The sequence below is a fragment of the Gadus macrocephalus genome, chromosome 3 (genome assembly GCF_031168955.1).
Source record: "Gadus macrocephalus chromosome 3, ASM3116895v1".
In the NCBI taxonomy this organism is placed as follows: Eukaryota; Metazoa; Chordata; class Actinopteri; order Gadiformes; family Gadidae; genus Gadus; species Gadus macrocephalus.
Window position 1 is genome coordinate 15,987,447 of NC_082384.1, and position 22,027 is coordinate 16,009,473.

General features: G+C 44.2%; 1 protein-coding gene across 4 annotated transcripts in view; it reads right to left on the reverse strand.

Annotated features, from left to right (window-relative positions):
* inpp4b (inositol polyphosphate-4-phosphatase type II B) overlaps positions 1 to 22,027 on the reverse strand; it is a 134,144-nt gene that overhangs the window by 93,851 nt on the left and 18,266 nt on the right. For 2 of the 4 annotated variants that reach the window (XM_060047615.1, XM_060047614.1), the window contains exons 3-4: positions 20,468 to 20,586; positions 13,215 to 13,331 (exon numbers count right to left, since the gene is read on the reverse strand). In XM_060047615.1, coding sequence (XP_059903598.1) covers positions 13,215 to 13,331; positions 20,468 to 20,586 — 236 coding nt within the window. Of the gene's footprint in view, positions 1 to 13,214; positions 13,332 to 17,121; positions 17,320 to 19,065; positions 19,571 to 20,467; positions 20,587 to 22,027 lie in introns of those variants that run through there. The other 2 variants (XM_060047616.1, XM_060047617.1) reach the window with 2 other exon arrangements.

Below are 22,027 nucleotides of genomic sequence, written 5' to 3' on the forward strand. Positions count from 1 at the left end.
TCCCTGTGTTTCCCTCCTGTGTTGATTACTGTTCCCTCCCCTAATGTGTCTCAGCTGTTCCTCGTTGTGTTTGTTATTTAAGCCCTCGTCTTTCCTTTGTTCCTTGTGCTGTCATTGTGGTTGCTTGTGGTTTGCTGTCATTATAGTTTGTTGGTCCTGCGTGCTCTCTGTGGCTACCTGTGTTCCCTTACTCCTTGCTCCTTGCTCCTTGCCTTAGCCTTTTGGCAGAAATAAAGTGCCGTTTCCAATACCGTCTGCGTTTGGGTCCTACCTGCACCTCCTGCACCCTCAACCCTCTAACAAGGCGTGTGTGTCGGTTCAACAGTGTGGCCAGACGTCTGTTTGTTTATTTCAGGGTCAGCTGTAACAGGCGTCTAGGTGCATGATGATTAAATAAGGCTGGTAAAAGTCCTTCTTTCTGGAAGCGTCTGGATAAACATATGCCCTGTCTGTGTGTGTGTGTTCTAGAGGTGTGTTACAATGATCAGCATGTTGGGGCTGGAAGGTACTTGCCACTGAATCCAGGCATTGTTACAGGACTCATCTCTGTAATGGCCAAAAGCAATATGATACACATGTTATCATTTTACTATTGATCACTCTCTATTCCTCTCTCTCTCTGTCTCGCCCCCTCTCCCTCTCCCTCCCTCCCTCTCCCTCTCCCTCTCTCTTGCCCAGTCAGTCACAGGGGTGTGCCCTTCTTTTTTTAATTTGATTTGCAACAAAGGCCAACAAAGGAAACGGTTTACAAATATATTGCAATGAATTACATCGTGATGTATCACATCCGACCAATAGGGACAGCCCTGAATCCATTTGCATGGTATTTTCTTTTTCATCTATGAAACAGTTTATCGTGATGCATCTCACCTCGGCTGTTGGATAGATTGCACAATAGCCATGTTTTCATAAAAAGACACATTTGTATACACCAGTGTTTACATGCCCACTAACTCCCTCTGCCCATTGTTTTCCTTGTCTTACTGCTAGTTAAGTAGTTTCAGTACTCGGGAGAGATCTACTGACTATGTCATCTCATAGGGGATCATCGAGGGCGAGATTATTATCGTTATTTAGAGGGGTACACGTTGTTATTATACACGTTATTAACCTCTCGACAGCACCACTAACAGGATGCACCGTAAGTAGAGGGACGGGAAAGCCGAGTTGTCTAAGCGTGCTTGTTGTGTTGGGTTTCTCGGGCCCACATTAGCTGCTTATGAGACATCTCTGTCATTTGACGTGCAGCAGCAAAAACAGGTCCACAACACACGAGCTCTTTGTGAGACGGATATGATGCTTGTATTTGTCGTTTGGGGCTGTGGGACAGCGGGGAAGAGTACATATGCAGATAAAAAGATACAAACATACATCATGCAAACATGTGATTTGTACATCACTCATAAATAGTCCATAAGATTGGGAAATTGTTGATTCGTGAGACAAGGGAAGAAATTATAAGAAAAAAAACGGAGGGAAGGGACTTTTAGGGTCTTTAATGGCTCACCACTGTCCTTCCGGGGAACAGAGAAAAAATATATCATCATCAATCTGAGTTAAGCAGACACTGGCAACCGACTGAGCATGTTTTCTCCAAGTCTCGTTTGAACTGTACATTTTGGTTGAGGGGTACACTAATCAAGGTGCACTTCTACTGGAATAATGAGCACCCACAGAACTCCGGTGATAGAAAGAATTGAGCTGCCGTATGTCTAGTGGCCGGTTCAGAGCCTTTAGCCTGTTAAAATGTCGGCCATTAATACACACACAGCCATGCAGTTTGCGCACGAATGTGCGTGCACAAGCACACAGAAACACACACAGAGACACACATACACACACATCCAAACACAGCCACGATGTGTACACACACAGACACCTCACTCCTACGGGCAAGCTCATCAGTCACTCAGTTAGCCATGGAAAATTCTGTGCACCGACACGCGTGCACACGCAGAATGCGCACACACAGACTCACGTAGACATGCATACTCAACTGTACATGCACACACACACACACACACACACACACCGCAACGCATCAGCACTTTCTACCTCTGTCTCCCCTCAAAGGAAACCATTAAACTGCAAAGAACCCACAGGAAGAAGGGTTTGACAGAAAGAGGATTTTCTCAAGCACTCTCGCCCCACTCCCTCCCCAATCCACTCTCGAACCACCCAAAACAAAAAGAAAAACAACAATCTATTTTAGGACTAAACTAATTTCGACAAAGGGAGGCAAAGCTTATAAGCATCCCAGTGTGTGAGTCACCTGTGACCCCTTAATTCATTTGTCTGCTAAGCCTCTATGGTGGGTGACAGAGCACCTGGAATGCAGAACTGGGGGAGTGGGGTGGGCCGGTGGACCGCGGCCCCAGCTTTAGTGCTGCCACTGATTGGGTCAGAGGGACGTTTGATTAAATGCTCAAATGAAAAATGTATTACCGAATTGATCCAGACAAATCCCACCTTGAAGAGGTGGGGTTTAGCGTTCTAATGCGTCACTGATTAGAAGGCGCCAGGCTACTTACTGCTCATGTAAGGACTACCTTGTGGAGACCGGGGGAGGGGGTTCTGTGGATGGTAGATGGGGATGTTTTTGCATGGCTCTGATCATTTTGACCAGATTTGCTATGACAGACCAGCAGCTGCCAAAAAACGGGAGAGCCAGGTCATGCACATTTGTCATTGTCGTGTTTTTGTGAGTCTGGAAGGGATTTATAGATTTATAGATTTCAAGCAGCAAAACACAGGGGGAAAAGGGACTAGCGGCCACAATGACCTTGAGCAGGTATGATGTAAAAGTGAAGCATCAAGCATTTTCCCCATTTCTATTTGTTTTTATCACTTGGTCCATTCTATATATAATTATGTGACATATGAAATATGATGGAAAATGAGGTTTTAAACAACAGTATGTAGTGTATGAGGTTTTAAACAACAGTATGTAGTGCGCCCCTGCCAGCAGCTATATCATGTCCTACTAGGATCCTGCTTGTAAGGTCACCTTTAGTATTCGATAATGGCAAATCAATTAGGGGATTGTATATTCCAGTTTTTTTCTCAAGTAAGTAATCAATTAACCCTAATTAATTATATTACGTCAATCAACCAATTAAATGAGGTAATAAGGCAGTTACCTGGGGAGGTTTTGTTGTAAATACCTTATTGTCGGCTCGGCAGGTACAATGAAAGCTAACCAGCAGGTGGTTAATGTCCTTTACCTCTTTTTTCACCTGTCTAAACGATTCCTTAGAAACTTTGTTTTTCCTTGTTTGCAAGTTAAAACAAAAGACAATAATGGCAGGCAGGATTCTTTCTGAATAAATAACTTTTTTCCATTCACATGAAAGAGACAGAGTGCGTTTGTTGTTGTTTCTTTTGTTTGTTGTTTTAATGACGACAAGTATCCGATATTTCGCTAGCGTAATGAGGTCTGCTTGCAGTAATTGCAGCATATTTTGGCTTCCAGTGCGGGGAAGTGCATCTCCTTGTGGCAGCCAACACAGCTCAGCAGAGGAGTGTTCGGCACTTTTTATTTTTTCCTTCTAAAGTAATTAGTCTCTCTGTTAAGATTTACATGGCTGCCTTGATTGAGCGTGCGCCGTTACAACAACTGTTTTCACGACTGACTGCGCCAGCCAGCCCCCCTTTCCCACCGTGGACTTAAACGTACACAAATATAGTACACACATGCACACGCACGCACGCATACACACACACAATCTCTCTCACTCTGGCAGAGCGTTTCGCTTTGTTGTGGTTATTGTCGAGGGTACTTAACGATTTGAAACAAACCGAAAAAAGAAAAGAAAAAGTAAATTAAAAGAACATTGATTCTAAGGGGGGCTTGGTATAGAATGTTTTTATATAATTACAGTCGCCGGCCTACCCTGCTGAGACCATCAAATTATTTTATAGCGGTCAAAAGGCTTTTTCAGGGGTCACTTGTGTGTAATATGTTGCTCTGTTAACTGGCAGTCTGCTGTGTTTTGGTTTGGATACCGAGGGGAACATGTAGCGTGAAGTAGACATGATAGAATGAATGTTTATGCGTCAATAAAGTACGCCCGCAAGCGTTTTTTCACAATAGTCCCAAGCCACTTTATTTGCCTTTAATTGTCAACTCGCTGGCACCAACACTTTTTATGAGTGTGCTAAATTTAAAATAATTCTCCCTTTATTAAGAAAAAAGGAGCTAAAAGCCTTAAAAGCAGGACCCTCCAATGGACACTTAGTCCAAGAATCCCTTCAAAGTCATTACAATTTAAATTAAAAAGCTTTTGGAGACTTGGCATATATAACAGAATAAAAACAAAATCTTAAAATGAGCAGAGATGTAAAGGTGGGATTTGATTTGTAGGCAAGCATTTTTATGTGTCTGGCAGGAAAAGGTAGGATAACTGTAATTTAAGGTCTACAGAACTGTATACACGTGAGGCCATTACTCAACAAATATAACCATTCATATCCCCAGCCCTCTCTGCAGCGACTTCAACCGGACGAAAAAAATATTTTACGTTATTTTGTGAACACATGCACCTGGTTGTATGTCTGAGTGCATGTGTCAAAAAGCTTTGCTTACATCTCTCTCTCTCTCTCTCTCTCTCTCTCTCTCTCTCTCTCTCTCTCTCTCTCTCTCTCTCTCTCTCTCTCTCTCTCTCTCTCTCTCTCTCTCTCTCTCTCTCTCTCTCTCTCTCTCTCTCTCTCTCTCTCTCTCGCTGTGTCTGTGTGTGTGAATCCACCTCTAAGGGTTCCTTTGTGCATTTCATTCATCTTTATTTGCCTAAAAGCAACGAGTAAATGAGGGGCAGAATATGTGGAGTGCCCTTCCTGCCTTTTGGATTCTTAAGATTCTCCTGTGTCAAAAGGTTCATAATCAGAATGACAAATCATGCAAGACATCCAATGCTCAATTCCTATCACCTCCACAGTTATGAATAACACCAAAGGTCAAACCACCACTACCAAGTAAACAGCTAAAACCAAAGGAATCTGCAAATATTCCTTAAAATGCAGATTTTATGTTCATATTTACGAGTGCATTTTAAAAAGGGATGTCATACTTATCTACGATGTGTCCAGAGGTTTATGACAGTTGCAAAAGATAAAACACTTTTGTCCGAAGCTAACCCTTAATAAGTAAATATTATTTACTTAAACAATAAGTAAATATTATTTACTTATTAAGTAAATTAAACGTTAAACATTTAAGCTAAAACACAAAGGGCCCTATTTTAACGGTCTGAAACGCAAGTGAGAAGCGCCAAGGACAAGTAGCTTTGTGGGCGGTTCTATGGCGATGTCGCTAGTAGCGACCGTATGTGCTTCTATTTAATGATATTTAATGATTTACGCAACACATTATAAACATCGTTTTTTATCAGTATTGTATGCATTTTCGTTATCGACAAGTGTTCCTAATATGCATTTGTCCCCCCGTTAATATACATTGCCATGGACTGTATTATGCGTTACGTGTTTAGTTTGCGTGTGTTTAAAACAGATGGACGCACACACACGCGCCCGCATTCATTCATTCTTTTTAACACTCACTCGCGGTAAAACAATGTTTTCTCACGATCAAATACTCATCAATCCTAAAAGTTATGGGCATGTACAAGATGTCTGTGTCAAGAAAATATGCATTTACTGTACGGTGTTTGCAGATGCATTGATTTAAAAGTACAACATATTACCGCTGTATCAGCTGTTCTTTCCCAAATAATTTACCAAGAATGAGTGGCTAGGTAGATGAGAGAAGCAAAGTGTATGCGCAAGGTTCAAAAGCAACATTATGCATGCGCCCTTAAAATAGCATCTGAACAACGCGCCGCTGACTTTAAACCAGGTATTTTCCTGGTTTGTGGCGCAAGTGGTTTCTGAAACGTCAAAATAGCACCAGGGAACATTTGCGCCAAAACACGCCTCCTCCTTTCGCCGAGCCGCCCCTTGCGGCGCAAGATCATTCCCTAATTAACCGACGCGTGGCGCAGGAGAGAAAAGAACGCTCTGCGGCAGTTGCAAACTAGCAACGACACATGCGCCAGTGATTAAGTCAATTGCGCCGGATGCAAGATAGGGCTCAAAGAGTGCAAGAAGAATTATTGCATTCAACAAGTAACAAAAAACAAGTAAAAAAAAACAACGTTTTCAGTACCATACTTTGTATTGTTATACACCTATCTATATATACCATATATACCAAGTAGTGACAAAGAAACATTCTAAGAAACAATACTGGCAATTGTTTCATGGCCCACCATTATTCTGCCTTCCTCAAAGAGACTACAGAGGTTACAGAGTCATTATTGACTTAATCAATCATTGACTATTCACAATAACAAATAATTGCTGACAAAAATGAATAAAACATCATTGAGTTTCAGTCTTAAAACTAGATTAAACGAGTCGTTTAAAAAGTCTATAAAGAATTATGCTCTTTCTCAAACAAGCGGAAGAAATTAACAATATAATTGGGATTAATGTCTATCTTAGCCTATAGCCATGGTCTGAGCTAAATTACTATTATTAAAAAGGACCAGGCTTTATTCATCGATACCGTATCCGTGTTCTGTACTGCAGATATAATTTAACAGCCCTATGCTTACTAAATTGCCATTGGCTGTCGCTCACTCAGCACAGTGAAATGTTGAAATAAGCTCCCAAGGTGCCCTTTAGCCTGGCAAGCAGCTTGCCAGAAGACCACTAAAGAAACTGACCTTTCAGAATGCTCCATTTAAACTCCGCATTTTGCCTATGCCCTGGCTTTCGTCTAACTAAAGGGGCGTTCAGTTGGGACGTTTTTGGGGCATTGAACGCGACCAACTCTGTTGTTTTTCCTATGGGGAAAGCTGCGCAGATGCAGTACAGACCAAAAGGACATCATGTTTTCAGCCCTGGTTCCCCCATGGTTCCGCCCTGCCAGACCATACCCGATTGGCGGGAGTTCACAACGTGGTCGATGGAACAACCAGGAAATTAAATTCAAAACGAGTCCGCCAGTATACGCGGAATGTGATCGTATCACATATCACGTGCCAAATGTGGGTTGCGATACACTCTCATTTGCATAAAGTTAATGAAGGTCAACTTTGGTCCTGCCCCCTGCCCCCGCCTGATGCAAGCCTTCCCACAATCCTTTGCCCCATGCGATATTGCGTATAATACAAAGTGAATGGAAGGCGTTGCCAATCACGAGCGTTTCCCTCTGTTGGGGCTGGGCCGTTACACACATGAAGTGGTGTGGGAACATGGAGTTTATATCCTCAACACCATTGGCGCTAAAGTTCGTTCTGACACGACTCAGGGGCAATACATCACGAGTACTCGGTGACATTAAGGCCACGTATTCGATTAGAGTTTTGGTATTTCTGGCATCGCCAATACTGATGAGTGACCTGAATGATAGGCTGATTCTATAAAGGAGTTCGGCCAGCTGTCTTCTCTGCGGGGGAAAGCCAACCACAATTCTTCGTCCCGCGCCTGATCATGTTTAGATTCAGAAGGAGCATGGAGAAGGGGCTATTCACAGTTGGTCCATTTCAATGTGTTGACTAGAGAGACAGAGGGCCCTATTTTAACGGTCTGAAACGCAAGTGGGAAGCACAAAGCGCAAGTAGCTTTGTGGGCGGTTCTAAGGCGCTATCGCTATTTTACAGGCGGATAAATGACACTTGCGTCGTGGCGCAAGTGTCAAAAGGGTTGGTCTGAAGCAGCCTAGTTACCCGTAGGTGTGGTTTGGGCGTAACGTCCAACAAACCAATGAAAGTGCCAGCTCCCATCCCCTTTAAGAGCAATGAGCGCATTTGAATCGGACGAGTTGATATTTTGACAGATCTAGTCTCCGATGAGACAGATGCACATGAATTTCAAACTGCAAATGGCTCAGTTTATTGCCAAATAATATGGCCTAATTCACACATGGAATAAGGGGTTTTCTTCCACAACTTCAGAAATACTGAGTCCTCAAATAAATTTCGGCAAAGAAAACGTATATGATATAACATATGATATGCGGTAACCGTGGTTCTATTTAATGATATACGCAATACATTATAAACATTGTTTCTTATCAGTATTGTATGCTATCCTAATATGCATGTGTCCCCGCGGTAATAGACATTGCCATTGATTGTATTATGCGTTACGTGTTTAGTTTGCGTGTGTTTAAACAGAGCACACACGCGCAAACACACATTCATTCTTTTTAACACGCACTCGCGGTAAAACAATGTTTTTCACGATCAAATACTCATCAATCCTAAAAGTTATGGGCATGTAGGCCTACACGATGTCTCTGTCAAGAAAATATGTGTTTGCTGTACGGTGTTTGCAGATGCATTGATTTAAAAGTACAACTTATTACCGCTGCAGCAGCTGTTCTTTCCCAAATAATTTACCAAGAATGTGCGGCTAGGTAGATGGGGGAAGCAAAGTGTATGCGCGAGGTGCACAAGCAATCCGTATGCATCGCATGCGCATGTATGCATGCACCCTTAAAATAGCATCTGAACAACGCGCCACTGACTTTAAACCAGGTATTTCCTGGTCAGTAACGCAATGGTATTCAGAAACGGCAAAATGCCGTTTGCGCCAGAACACGCCTCCTCCTTCCGCCGAACCGCCCCTTGGGGCGCATGATCAATCCCTAATTTACCGGCGAGTGGCGGTGGTGGGAAAAGAACGCTCTGCGCCAGTTGTAAACTAGCAACGACACATGCGCCAGTGACTAAGTCACTTGCGCCGGATGCAAGATAGGGCCCAGAGAGCGAATCAGTGTGCTGCCTGCATCTCTGCAGTGAAATAAGGTTTTACCCATTTGAAACGGTAAAAGCATAGTCCATGAACGGGAAACACTGTTGATCGCCGAGGATTCTGTCATTCTCAAAGAAAGTATGAAAAAAGATTAAAGATTTAAATGACCGCCCAAGTAACGTTTATTTATGGGAAACACTCCAATGGTGCATGGTGGCTGGCCTATAAGCAACTGTTGCCCCAGAACTTAGGTCATAAAGTGCAGTGTATATGACGCCATTGGCATGTGACCTCACAGAATGTAATGGGCCGTTATCGATAATAAAAGTAAGGATATTTACGGGTTTGAACATTGTTGGAATTAATTGGGATGATGTATGTATGTGTATATCAAATATACAACATAGGTCTAGTTGTTTTTTTGATATTGTAGTGTGTAATGTAACATTATATCATAACTTACGTGCAGTAAGACAGTTGACCCCATAGAATATGAGCAATATCCGATAAAAATAGCGCTGTAATTAAAGGCAAGGTCCCTTTGTTTGCCTGCAACCCTGATTGCAGGGAAGTGGCGGAAGAGGTGGTGGAAGAGGAGGAGAATACGATGAACAAGATGCTGTGGTTTGTGTGAAAGAGCTCCTCCGGAGCCCAGAGCCACCTCTTGAGACGACAAGGACACTCAGGGATCAGTTTCCAACCCACAATGAACAGCTAGGTGAGCCATTAGCAGAGTGTCTTCAAACATCGGCTCTCTGTGTTATTTTCTTCCAAACTTCATCGGTTTCTTGCGCAAAGAGATACAGTTTCACTCTACATGGCTCTGTGGTAACTTTTGAAAATGTTGATGGTAAAATCGGGAAAGCTTGTGTACCGGTCCGCAGGGGATTAAACTCTGGGATTACAAGCAGGGCCTTGTCTTGTCATCGGAAGGCAAACTATGCTGCAACGACCTGCAGATTTTAATTGCACTCATTTGCAGTTTAGGTTTATGTTAAGCCGTATCCATTTGTTGTCCTCTACAGGGTGCCTACAGGCACACAGCGGACATGAGGGGGTCCTCCCAGTACCTCTTGGTTGGGACTACCCCCAGCCAATACACTCCCCCCCCCCGCATCTGCAGAACATTTCTATTTAAATGTAAAATTTTTAGACTGGAGCTTTCTGATGTATGCTTCGCCTAAGGTGTGATGAACACATTCAAGGATTTCAACAGGGAACTGGGGAATAGGTGGGCATCAGACTGCATTGGGATTGCTTTGGAAGTGAGGAGTCACAGAGAAAGTGACAAAGCGGACGAGAGCCCCTGATCTTCATTGGTGAGGAAGAACTCGAGGCTGGACAGCTGACATTTAATAGAAAGATGTAGCCCTCATCCACTGCCCTACTGCCTGCCTCTGAGCTCCTCCTGATATCTGTTCAATATTAATGACCGCGTAGCAATCACCCAAAATGTGTCAAAACCGATGCCCAAGGCAAAGGGATATCAACCGCAAGATCTTTTTGGTCTTCAAGAATCAATTTCCCCCTCTTTCCTGTCCAATACCTTTTTTAATATTTCTTAAGGAATAGCTCTGGCTATGCTAGATTGAATCCATGGCAATGACATATGCTATTTGATACTTGGAATGTGTGGGATTAACTGCAGGAAACCACTGAAAAGAAGTGCCAAAGTTTTCTGTTTATGTGCTAATGTGGACACATCCACAGACATGCAAACATACAGAAACACACACAAAGAAAAACACCTCACTCCAACCGGCAAGCTCATCAATAGCTCAGTTGGCCTTGGAAAATAGCTGTGCACACAAGCACACACTTGCAAACACAAACACGCATACACACACACACACACGCACACACGGCATCCACTTCACAGAATTGCACTGTACACAGCCGCATATCCCAGATTCACTGCAAAAAAAGAAAGAAATGCAACATAAAATAACTTGGGTCTCAGCTGAATGCCCTCCACTTTGCCACTTAAACAGCTGGGAGCAGCAGCGGTGTGTTAGCTCGTTGTCAGGGGTCACGGCTATGTCACGTAAAGACTCCCTAATGAGACCCAGACAAGCCAAGCTGCACCAAGCCGTGCCCAGCCGAGCTGAAACGTTGAATGCTAACCGCAGCTCCGAGAAAAAGTAACTGTGTGAGTGGGAGTGGGAGAGAGATAACTATCAAACTGTTCTACTGCTCTGTGTGTGCGGAGCAGAAGACAGGAAGAAAGGAAGAGAGGAAGAGAGGGATAGAGGAAGCGAGAAAGAGAGATAGAGAGGATGAGACGATGAGAGGAAGAGAGGAAGAGACAAAGACAGGAAGACTTATTTATTTGATTCCTCTATTCCTTCCCAGTAAGAGAGGGAAGAATGAAGAGCACAGTTGTACTTCATCTGGTTTTGCTCCTCTGCCTACTATGTTTATTTTTTTCTCGCCTCCTGTCTTCCCTTTTCAGTAAAAGACAGGAGAGATAAAGGTATAGAAAGGAATTGACAGAGGGAGGATGCATTTCTCAGAAAGGGTTGTGATCCCGCTCATCAAAGCCGAAGGGGTGAAAAAAGACAGAAGCGTTTCAGTATTCAGCGCTGTGGAGAGGTGAGGAGATAAGGAGCCAGACGTGAACCCAGCGAGAGGCCGATCGCAGTAGGCTCCCTCCTCGGGGTCAAGGGTTGGGCCCTGAGCGTTGAGATGTCAAGCCTGAATGACGCGCAGTGTCATCTGCATCAATGACAGAGTGACAGCTGCTCGGCTGAAATCTCACCCGGAGCAAGGTAAGAATGAGAACAAGAGAGGGCAAAATAGAGAAAGAGAGGTAGACAGAGAGAGTAGGGAGCGCAATAGTGAGTAAAGAGATTCAGATTAATATCGCTGCCTCTAATAACAAATTACAGAAATTAACTCAAGTGAAATGTAGCAAGTCCCTGATAACACAAGTCACAACAAACGCCTAGTTAAAATGTATCATACAGCATTTGTTTTGTCTCATATATCAAATGTGAAATGCTTCAGGTGTTTGTTATTACCAACGTTTTCACATGTTTATACGAACCACAGAACATTCACGGACGCCTTTTATAAATTTATAGTTGGCATTGAATTTGATCAAATTATACTACCAGTCTTTTAAGAGGGAGGAAAATAACAGTACCGATGTAGCATAACAATATAACAAACTGAAAAGAGGACTTATTTCTCTTGAGCATGAGTTGGAAAAACAACAAACAACTACTTCAAACCAGACATGGATGATTTTAAAAGGCCTCAAGGCTAGGTGATTGGGTTTAGGATGTAACATTTCCCATCCCGGAGTTAGGTTGGCAATGGAAGGCTTAGAACGTGGTTTCATTTTACGAATCACTTCCTTGGTGCTGCTGAAAATAAAAGTGTAATTTCAAGCTGACTTCAATTAAAAAAATAAATATATGAATATATACTGTATATAAAATGTTTGGCCATCCATTGCAATTCAGACTTCATGCAGATTGTTTGTCAGCTGTAAGTATCAGCCATGTAAGGCAACAACCATCTCTGCTTGGAGCAGCTGAACACAGCTTCTTATATTTTCATGCATATGCTTCACCACACTTCATCCGCCCAAATAAACACCTGCTGGTAATGACAATGTCCCAATGAATGTATGCACATCGCATTCGTTAGTAGTTAGGTCTTAGGTTTGAATAATTAAGCAGCCTTTAAAGTGGCAATCTAAAATGTTGGTGGTTTCTCAGGAACAATCTGCTCCACCTGAAAGCTTGTTGCTCGGTTAACATATGTTGCATCAACCACGGTTTGGAAGGGTTTGTAACGATATAAATGGCACAAAATTCCGGATTAATCATTTAGTGACATGAATCATTCAATATTTTTTTCAGTTGGTATTTCAGTAAACGGTACTGTACACACCTATTTTAGATCACTCAAGAGCTACGGTGTTCCAAGAACATTATGCTACTTAAAAAAAGTTAAACATGACAACAAAACAATACATAAATCTCTCCCCCCCTACCATTCTGGCTGGTAGTCGTCGTCGTCCCCCCCCCCCCCCAAGTGGATAGACCCCAGCTGCACCACCACCCCAAACCGCAACACCCTTACACACAGTGGAGCCTTCCCCACCCAGTTCGCTCACAACTCAAGGGCTGGGTGCGTGACTGACAGTGCATGCATGATTACTGAAATTATGCAGTAATTCACCACCCACATCTAAGGACCTCCAGATACGCCGGATGAATTTATGGATAATGAGGGTCTGCGCCAGCGTTTCTCACAGCGCTTTCCCTCTCTCTTCAATCCCCTCAGAGAAAAAAAAAGAAAAAACCTCAAAGACACATCCTCCACAAACAGAATCCAAAATCCGCCCCCCCCCCCCCCCCCCCCCCCCCCGCCTCCCCATTCCTCTCTGTTGCTCGTGCTCGGGGGAACATGCAAACACACAGCGGGAATAAAAGAAGTTGACTCACAGCTTGGCGGCTCTTGTCCTTCACATCGTAGACGGTTAGTTTGACCAGCGTCTCTGGGCTGGCCGGCTGCTCCGGAGGGAAGGTGACCCCCGTCAGAAACAGGGGGTCTCGGTTAGCCTGGCAGAGAAATGGCACGCATGCAAAGGAAGAAGGTAAATCATCAGTGAAGCCTCCCTCCTCCAAGCCTCCACCTGCTAACCAGCTTTGTACCCAACTGATGAAAGAGCCCAAGAAGGTTGAAGATAAAGCTCTTCCTGCTGGGGCTGACCGGGGGCTCCGGCAACACTGGGAGCCTATCAAAATAAAAGTCCTGTCCAAAAGAAACAGGCCACGAGCTAGCCACCATGACAGGTGGGCTGGCAACAACACATGTAGGATACCTGCAGGACAAAGCATGCAGTAGAGCAGGCGGGCTGCACACACAAACACAAACTTGCCACACACGCACACACACACCCAAACACAAACTTGCCACACACACAAAAACACAAACTTGCCACACACACACACACACACACACACACACACACACACACACACACACACACACACACACACAGAAACACACACACACACACACACACACACACACACACACACACACACACACACACACACACACACACACACACACACACACACACACACACACTGTAATTACTCCCAGTAGACTATGCTGGCCATGGGGAGGTATTTTATTATCATACCCAGCACACTCCCAGTGTGTCTCTTTCATCTATTGGCATTTTGCAATATGCAATCATGACCTCACAAGCTGTTGTGTATGGACACCAACCTCCCATTCTTCTAGGCCAGTAATGAATAAATATGAATATTAATGAAGGTAACAGATTATTTTATTGTGGTACTAATGTGATACCAGACAGTGTGAAGAGAATTAGAATAAGAGAACTTTGACTGTCATAGCATAAACAACATCAAGGTCCACTTTAGAAATAAGGATCAACACTTTCAATTGCAAACCTTCAGGATGCTTTATAATTGGTTGCCCAATAAACTGAATACCATCGCATCAAATCAAACCTTTCAAACCTAAACAGAGGGGTCTGTTGGTATAAGTCTACGAGTGGAATCCGTTTTTTTTTCCAGAACATAAAACATATAGATCCTCTAAAACTGTAGGCGGAATTTCTTCTATATTTTTGTGTCTCGCTGCAGTCGGAGGACAGTTCCAGAATCCTAAAGAGACTATGCTCATGCCTCACCCGTCCGATGTGGCAGTTTGGATCAGCAATCTGGGAGCCATGGTGAGGGCTGGAATTGATCTCAAATGTGACTTAAAGGAGAGTTAAAGTACAGAAGCAGTCCCTTCGGCGCAGTAACGCCACCGTGCCTCTCTTAATAACCACAACCACCATTTACCACTGTTTTCTTCAAGGGGTTGGGCTGGGTTTTCTGGCTCCACACCAAACATAGCGTTCCAAGACCGGAGGCCGGCAAAGATAAATGCCGCTGTTAAAGTTTATCAGACCGTAACTCCATTACTCACAAACGGTCGCCAAACACAGGTTTTTTGCAGAGATTTATTGCATATTTGTACGTACTTGAAATGGGACTGGCTCTTGTTGTTGTTGTTGTTGTAGGCAGCTGTGTTTTTTTTCCAAAGCTTTTTGCGATGAAGCAATTTTTCTCAGTTATTTTGAGACACTTGTGGTCAGAAATGTTGTTTTAGTCAAAGGGGTTGGTTCCTCTTGAACTCTTGGTAATTTATCTTTCTCCTAAACCTCAGGATCGATTTTGATGATGGGCTAATTTTAGAGTAATTTTAGTAATTTTAGAAAAGTCACACCTATTGGGTGTGATTAGCCATTTCAGCCCATTTAAAAATCTGCCCTGAGCTGTGAATTTTTAGTTTGGAGTACCTGAAACCTAGACGTAGGATGGATTGATAAGCCTACCAGTTTCCATAGTCCACTGGGATTGTTTGTAGACTGATGGGTGGCAGTAGCTCAGGAGGTAGAGTGGCTCCAGACGAGCTGGCTGTCGCCTTGCATGGCTGACACCGCCGTAGGTGTGTGAATGTGTACCTGAATGTGTGCATGAATGTGTGAATGTTAGGCAATATTGTAAAGCGCTTGGGTAAAAGCGCTATATAAATGCATTTATGAACTATCCAGCATACCTCAATGAGGATCAATTGTGATGTCACCAAGTCGCCGGCCAGGGCAGATGTTAAAACGGCTTGCTGTGGCTAATCACATACCAACCGGTTGGTAAAATAGTGGCCCTTCAAAGCAAATATGGGGTACATTTGCACTTGACTGTTGACTGTGGAAAAGCAATTAGCTGATTTCACATGACATTTAGATTTGAGTGCTCAACCTGTCATCCCTGCTAGGAAATTATTCAATCGTTCAGCGGGGAACCAGACTGAACAGAATCAAAGAGGTGTGTGTTTACAGCCAGAGCTTCCTCTTCCTGATCGCTGCTCTCTGGGGCAGCCCTGGAATCCGGCCTGTGGGGACGGACAGAGGACACGCCAAGGCCCAGTCCAGATAGCACTCAGATAACACGTAGACAAACACACCCTGCCACACACACACACACACACACACACACACACACACACACACACACACACACACACACACACACACAGTATATTATACAACTACCGCAATGCCTTACTGTAAAGCTGGATTGCCAACCACACACAGTGTGCATTCATAGACACTTTCCAAGCATGAGCTCTCGCATGTGTCAGAGAGCCACGCTATAGAGGTAGTGTAGAATTTCCAACCCAAGCAGCAAACAGACAGTTGTAAGAAACACGAACACACACACACACACACACACACACACACACACACACACACACACACACACACACACACACACACACACACACACACACACACACACACACACACACACACACATATGCATTAAAAATACATACATAGACCCTTCTCCACCCACCACAAATAACCGTTTTTTTTATTTTTTATCCCTGGTATTAAGATAAAGCTTCCTAAAAGTGCTGAGCAGGGGGGCAAATGCAATCCAACGCACATAAGCTTGTGTCAGCTGGTTACCGCTTCCCTAAGCATGATGGTTCTACTGGTTCTGGTCACCCAGCGGAGTCGCCCAGCCGGCCAGCCATGGAGCTACCTGGGCAAGGAACTCATTGGCTACAGCCCCTCGGAAAAAGCCCATTGGTTCTAGGCACAATGAGATCAGTGTGCTGCCTGGACGGAGCCTGGCTCTCCCTGAATACATGACTGTATATCTGGACCGTGCATGGCCATAGATAGAATGGGAAAAAACACACACACACACACACACACACACACACACACACACACACACACACTGTGTCAGTCATACCTGCAAACTAGTCACCTTTTGGCGAAATTCACTGTTTTTAACTCAAAAAAGGACATTAACGTGAATCGTGTAGATCCGAAGAGTTTGGGGGGGGGGGGGCTTACTGACCGACTCACTGTCTTGTTTGTCCCTTTTTTCCAAAAACACACACAGACACACATACACACAAACATACGTGCGTGCAAATAATGCAGTGGTACAGAAACAAACACATGCAAAAACATATAAATAAAGATTTAGACACAGGCATTCACAAGCAGAAACAAGTACACATAGGTGTGCCAACACCTCAAGTTCACACACACACACACAAGATAATAAACATACATAAAAGTGCATGATATTAAAACAACATTAAAACAGACATATAAAACATAAAAGTTAAAAAGTACACACACAGACACACAGACACTCAATACACACACACACACACACACACACACACACACACACACACACACACACACACACACACACACACACACACACACACACACACACACACACACACACAGCACTCCTCTCTGGTGGCAGAGTGCGCGGTGCTGCTCTCGCTCACCAGCATGTCGGTCCGAGAGCACTGAGCTCCCGTGCAGCCGGGTCCTCTTAGTGCCGCCGTCAGGCTGAGTTAAGGCAGTCCGCCTGTCCTCATTCACACAGACAAGCAGCCAGAGCCCGCCACACAATCGCTCATTCAGCCAGACTCTCCCCGCTGCTGCGAGCATATGCTACAGAGACAGCTGCCTCTCACGCCCCCGCCTGCTGTGTGATGGGCTCGCTCCGCAGCCTCCCCGCGACGCCCGCCCGGGCCCATTAGTGTGGGTGGGGCGCGCCAGTCCGTATAAGTTGCTCTGTTTGTTTGGTCTCGTTTGTCTGTCTGGTGTGTGTGTGTGTCTGCGTGAGTTGGTAGCTATTTATTTGTGGCATGTGTGTGTGTGTGTGTGTGTGTTTTTGTGTGTTATAAATACTGCATGTTAACTGTATATTGGGCGGGATCTGAGGGAATCTCTGTTTGTAGTTGAGATCGTTTTTTTTATAAGTAATTCCCTTGACCGCTCAGGCTGTGTAAACACACACACACACACACACACACACACACACAGACACACAGACGGAAAGACCGTTTGGGACTGTGTCATGGAACGCTCCGCTTCAACTCACATGACATCAAAGGCCGTTTTATCCCCTGGATTTGACTGATATGAGAATCTCCTTGGGAATACTGGCTCTGTTGGAACCACAAGTCATGTTCATTTAACAGGATTTTTGTCTGGCTGGCATATTAGTGTGCCGCTTGAGGTCATATGACTTTCAGTTCTGCATGTCTTGAATTCAATGCAAATCAACAGCAGATATCCAATAGCTTGCGCTCTATGCTCTTTTGTATTTCGAAGATGTCCAAGTATGGGACATTTCAAGGTGCTGGTGCTCATGGTTAGACAGCGGACATTGGGATTCAAACCCAGAACCAAAACTCAACCACCCCCGCCCCTCCCCCTCCCCGGATATTGCAAATTCAAATTGCAAATCCCACACTGAGAATGTTGGATAGCAGATTACAATGTCATTCGATGACACTCTAAATGGAAGGCTCCTTCCAATACCGTGATTATATTCATACTCCTAATGGATGGTCCGACAAAGAAGACACTCTTACACTGGTAAGCAGTGTGTGCGTTCTTTAATTTCTTTCATCTTGCGTCTTGTGCCTCCCCAGCACCTTATACGACCTCAGTGGTTTAAGGAGGACTTGGAGCTACTTTGAAAGGTTATTTAGACTTGAGTTTGCATTGATTCTGGGGCTTTGCCTCCATTATCAACAATACGTCCTCCCCCCAGATCTAAAAGAGGGAGATTCTTGGCCCAGGCACTGACCTTCATACAAACGAGAGAGGCCTCTTGAGAATGTGACCAATAGGATGGACACAGATGGACCTCATCTTAAGGACCACACGTCTCACCGTGCGGATTCACACGTACACACGTGCACACATTCTCACTCTCTCACACACACACGCATGTGCTTGCCGACACAAGGCATGCACCCACTCTCACAAGAACAAAGACGGGACGAATCTGAGGTTGGCAACAGCTGTGTCCTTAGGACAACTGCTAAGAGACGAAAAACAAATAAAAGACTGCCAGCAACAGTTTACTGCAATGTAGCAGAATTAAAAACAAAAAAACAGATTTCTGTTAAACATCCCAGTAAATCCCTAGAAGCCATCCCACTGAATCCATAAAAAGAGCTATGCTGCTGTTGACGCGTGAGAGCCGCTCAGACTCGCTGAAACACAGCCATGTTCACATTTCAATATCATTTCAAAGCCTGTCAAACTTCCAAACCTTACAATGAGTGGCCATGGCTAAGTCCTTCTTTTTTGACATGACGCGACAAGGCAACGCAACCCCGCTACATGTGCCGCAACATAGCCCAGCACGCTGAACTATGACAGAAGAAACTTTCCATTTGCAATGCAGTATTTATGGGGTTGGTACCTACCCTGTTCTTCTGCAGCCGAAAGCAGTCCATGGTCCTATTTCAAAATCCTGCACACTGGGGCCATGAAATCATCCCTGCACAAGCAGTGCGTGTGTGTTTGTGTGTGTATGTGTATGTGTGCGCTTAGCTGAGCAAGCATATATTACACCACCACATCCTGTACGCGCAAAACACGGACACACTTAGACACACACACAGAAAGTAATCCTTTGACTAGTCTGCAGGAGTAGAGCGTAGTGGAGCAGGCGTCCTGAATACGTTCTGCTAGTTCAGCGCGATTAGCTTAGCAAGGAAGTGAACTGATCTCTGTGGTTCCTCCTCATGGAGCCTTTGCCCTCATGGAACAGAAAGGAAAAACTTTGAGCAGACGGTGGGAAGAGACTGGGTGTGTGTTGGCTTGTGTTTTGGCATGTGTCTGTGTGTGTGTGTGTGTGTGTGTGTGTGTGTGTGTGTGTGTGTGTGTGTGTGTGTGTGTGTGTGTGTGTGTGTGTGTGTGTGTGTGTGTGTGTGTGTGAATGTGGCTGTGTGCCTGCACTCCGTATGCATTGAAGCAAAGTGTGGTTCCATGCTGGAACTTAGGGCAGCTGTTGCCACGCCGTTCACCCTAGCTGCCCCCCCTCCCCAAACACACATGTGTGGAGTTGTTGCCATGGAAACAGCAATCTCTCTCCCTCTCTCCTTCTGTCAGCCTAAGAGATCAGTAGTCAGTTTAAGAGATCAGAGGGCACAAATGTCTCCCTAAGATTCCCCTATTGGGCACGTACACACACACACACACACACACACACACACACACACACACACAGACCCTCAGAGTCAGAAATCCTCAAATGTCACAGGGAAAGAAGGTAACCATGGAGGAGGTTAGTGTGTGTTTAGTGTTCCAGATAGCTGGCTCAGTTGCAATAAAGACACGGTAGGAGAAGAGCTAGACGGAGAGGACGGGCTGAAACACAGCACACACACAAAAACAATACGGTTCAGAGTAAGAGGCATAGAATGTACAGAGTACAAATGCACACCTATGCAAGGAATTGTGTTTGTGTGCGTGTTTACCATTTCCTGTGTCTGTATGTGGATTTATCTTTGTATCTTGTATTTACTGTGCATTTTAGTGTGTCTGCGACTGTCGGCATGTATGTGCATGTGTGTGTGTATGCATGTGTGTCCTTAGATGCACGTGTGTGTGTGTGTGTGTGTGTGTGTGTGTGTGTGTGTGTGTGTGTGTGTGTGTGTGTGTTTTTGTATGTGTGTGTGTGTGTGTGTGTGTGTGTGTGTGTGTGTGTGTGTGTGTGTGTGTGTGTGTGTGTGTGTTTGTGTATGTGTGTGTGTGTGTATGTGTGTGTGTGTGTGTGTGTGTGTGTGTGTGTATGTTTGTGTGCATATGCATGTGTCCCCTTACCTCCACGGTCTCTGTCGAGGTCTGGCTGACAAGGGACTGCTCGCGGGGGTCCACCACCGCCACGTGGACCACCGCGCTGGGCTTCCTGTTGCTGCCAGATATCACCAGGTCACGACAAGCTAGGGAGGGGGAGAAGGGAGCCAGTCAAACGCATGTACAGCAGAGGGTACAACCAGAGAAGGATGGAGGGAGATGGGGGAGGGGATCTTCCTTGTAGCACCACTGGCCTAAAGCAGTCTAAAATGACCATTGAGGGGTTAAATCATGTCTACGGATATATGCTAAAGAAGTTAACAAAGAACTATAATGAAATCCTCTAGCCTATGTTTGTATACATGATTTAACCGTAGACTGCTTTAAGCCTGCACTTGTATGATGTCATCTACTTGTATGTTTCCTGCCTCACATGTCTTGAATGCACTGTTATTGAACCTGGCAAATTAAATTCCTTAAGGGGAAATTAAGTTATTTGAATCGAATTGAGAAGCAGGGCGGGGCTGGGAAAAGTTGCTCAAGGACACCTACAGGTAAGGTTCAGAGGCAGGGGATTGAGCCAATTGCCCCTGTGGCCGGGAGTCGACCACCTTAGCAACTAAACTGTTCTGCACCCAGTTTTGTTCTGCTCACAAGAAATCAGACGAGAATATAAGCACTAGACACTTTGTACATATTCTGACCAAAAACCCCTCATAATGAGTTATGTTTAGCCAACATTAATACAATGTAATTTGCTACTCCCTATACATCCTAGGAAATATACATGGTATATTACGTCACATACATGCTTTTTACTGAAACATCTTTGAAGTAAAGCAAAGCATGGGACTTGAATGTCCTTTCTTACAAAGGTGTGAACATCACAGATGTCAGCCTGTATCACCAGTCAGCTTCAAAGAGCCAATAGTCAAGAGCACGTCCAGTCCTGGAATCTAAAGTAAAATATACTAGGTCTAGGAAATAACCTTCCCCCACAGACAAAATAAAGGCAGTCAAAGCAGTGTGAATAGTTTTACCTTGAATGCCTAGTTTAATGAAGTGCATGTCGGCAATTTCGCTGTGTGTCCATGAGACTGCGATTTATGAGCTTTTTAATTTGTACAAGCAGTCACCGGATCCTGTTATCGCTCATAGGACAGGAAGGCACATTTGCTTCCCACAATTCCTCAGAGGAAACCAACGTTTCCTGTCTATGGACAGACACACCCTAAATGGACTGGCCCAGATGTCTTCTCATCAAAACTGGAACAATTATTATGATATCAGACCTTTTTATTTTTAGGTTGTGAGGCAAGCCATAATTATTTAAATATGGAAGATAAGGCAAGCCAAAAGAAAATATAATACCAATTATTTTTTTATTTTTTTTATGTATATTTCCGTAAATAAGTAAAATATACGCTTTTTACATCTAAGTTATTATAACTAGTGAAAAACTAACTAGCCTGAATTTCCAAATATCTGATATTCGTTTGTAGAGTAGGAACTAAGTTGTGTTGGTAGAAACAAGATTGGACTGATGTGAGTGGAGCTTTAGGCTATTATCCTATGTGATATTGTCGT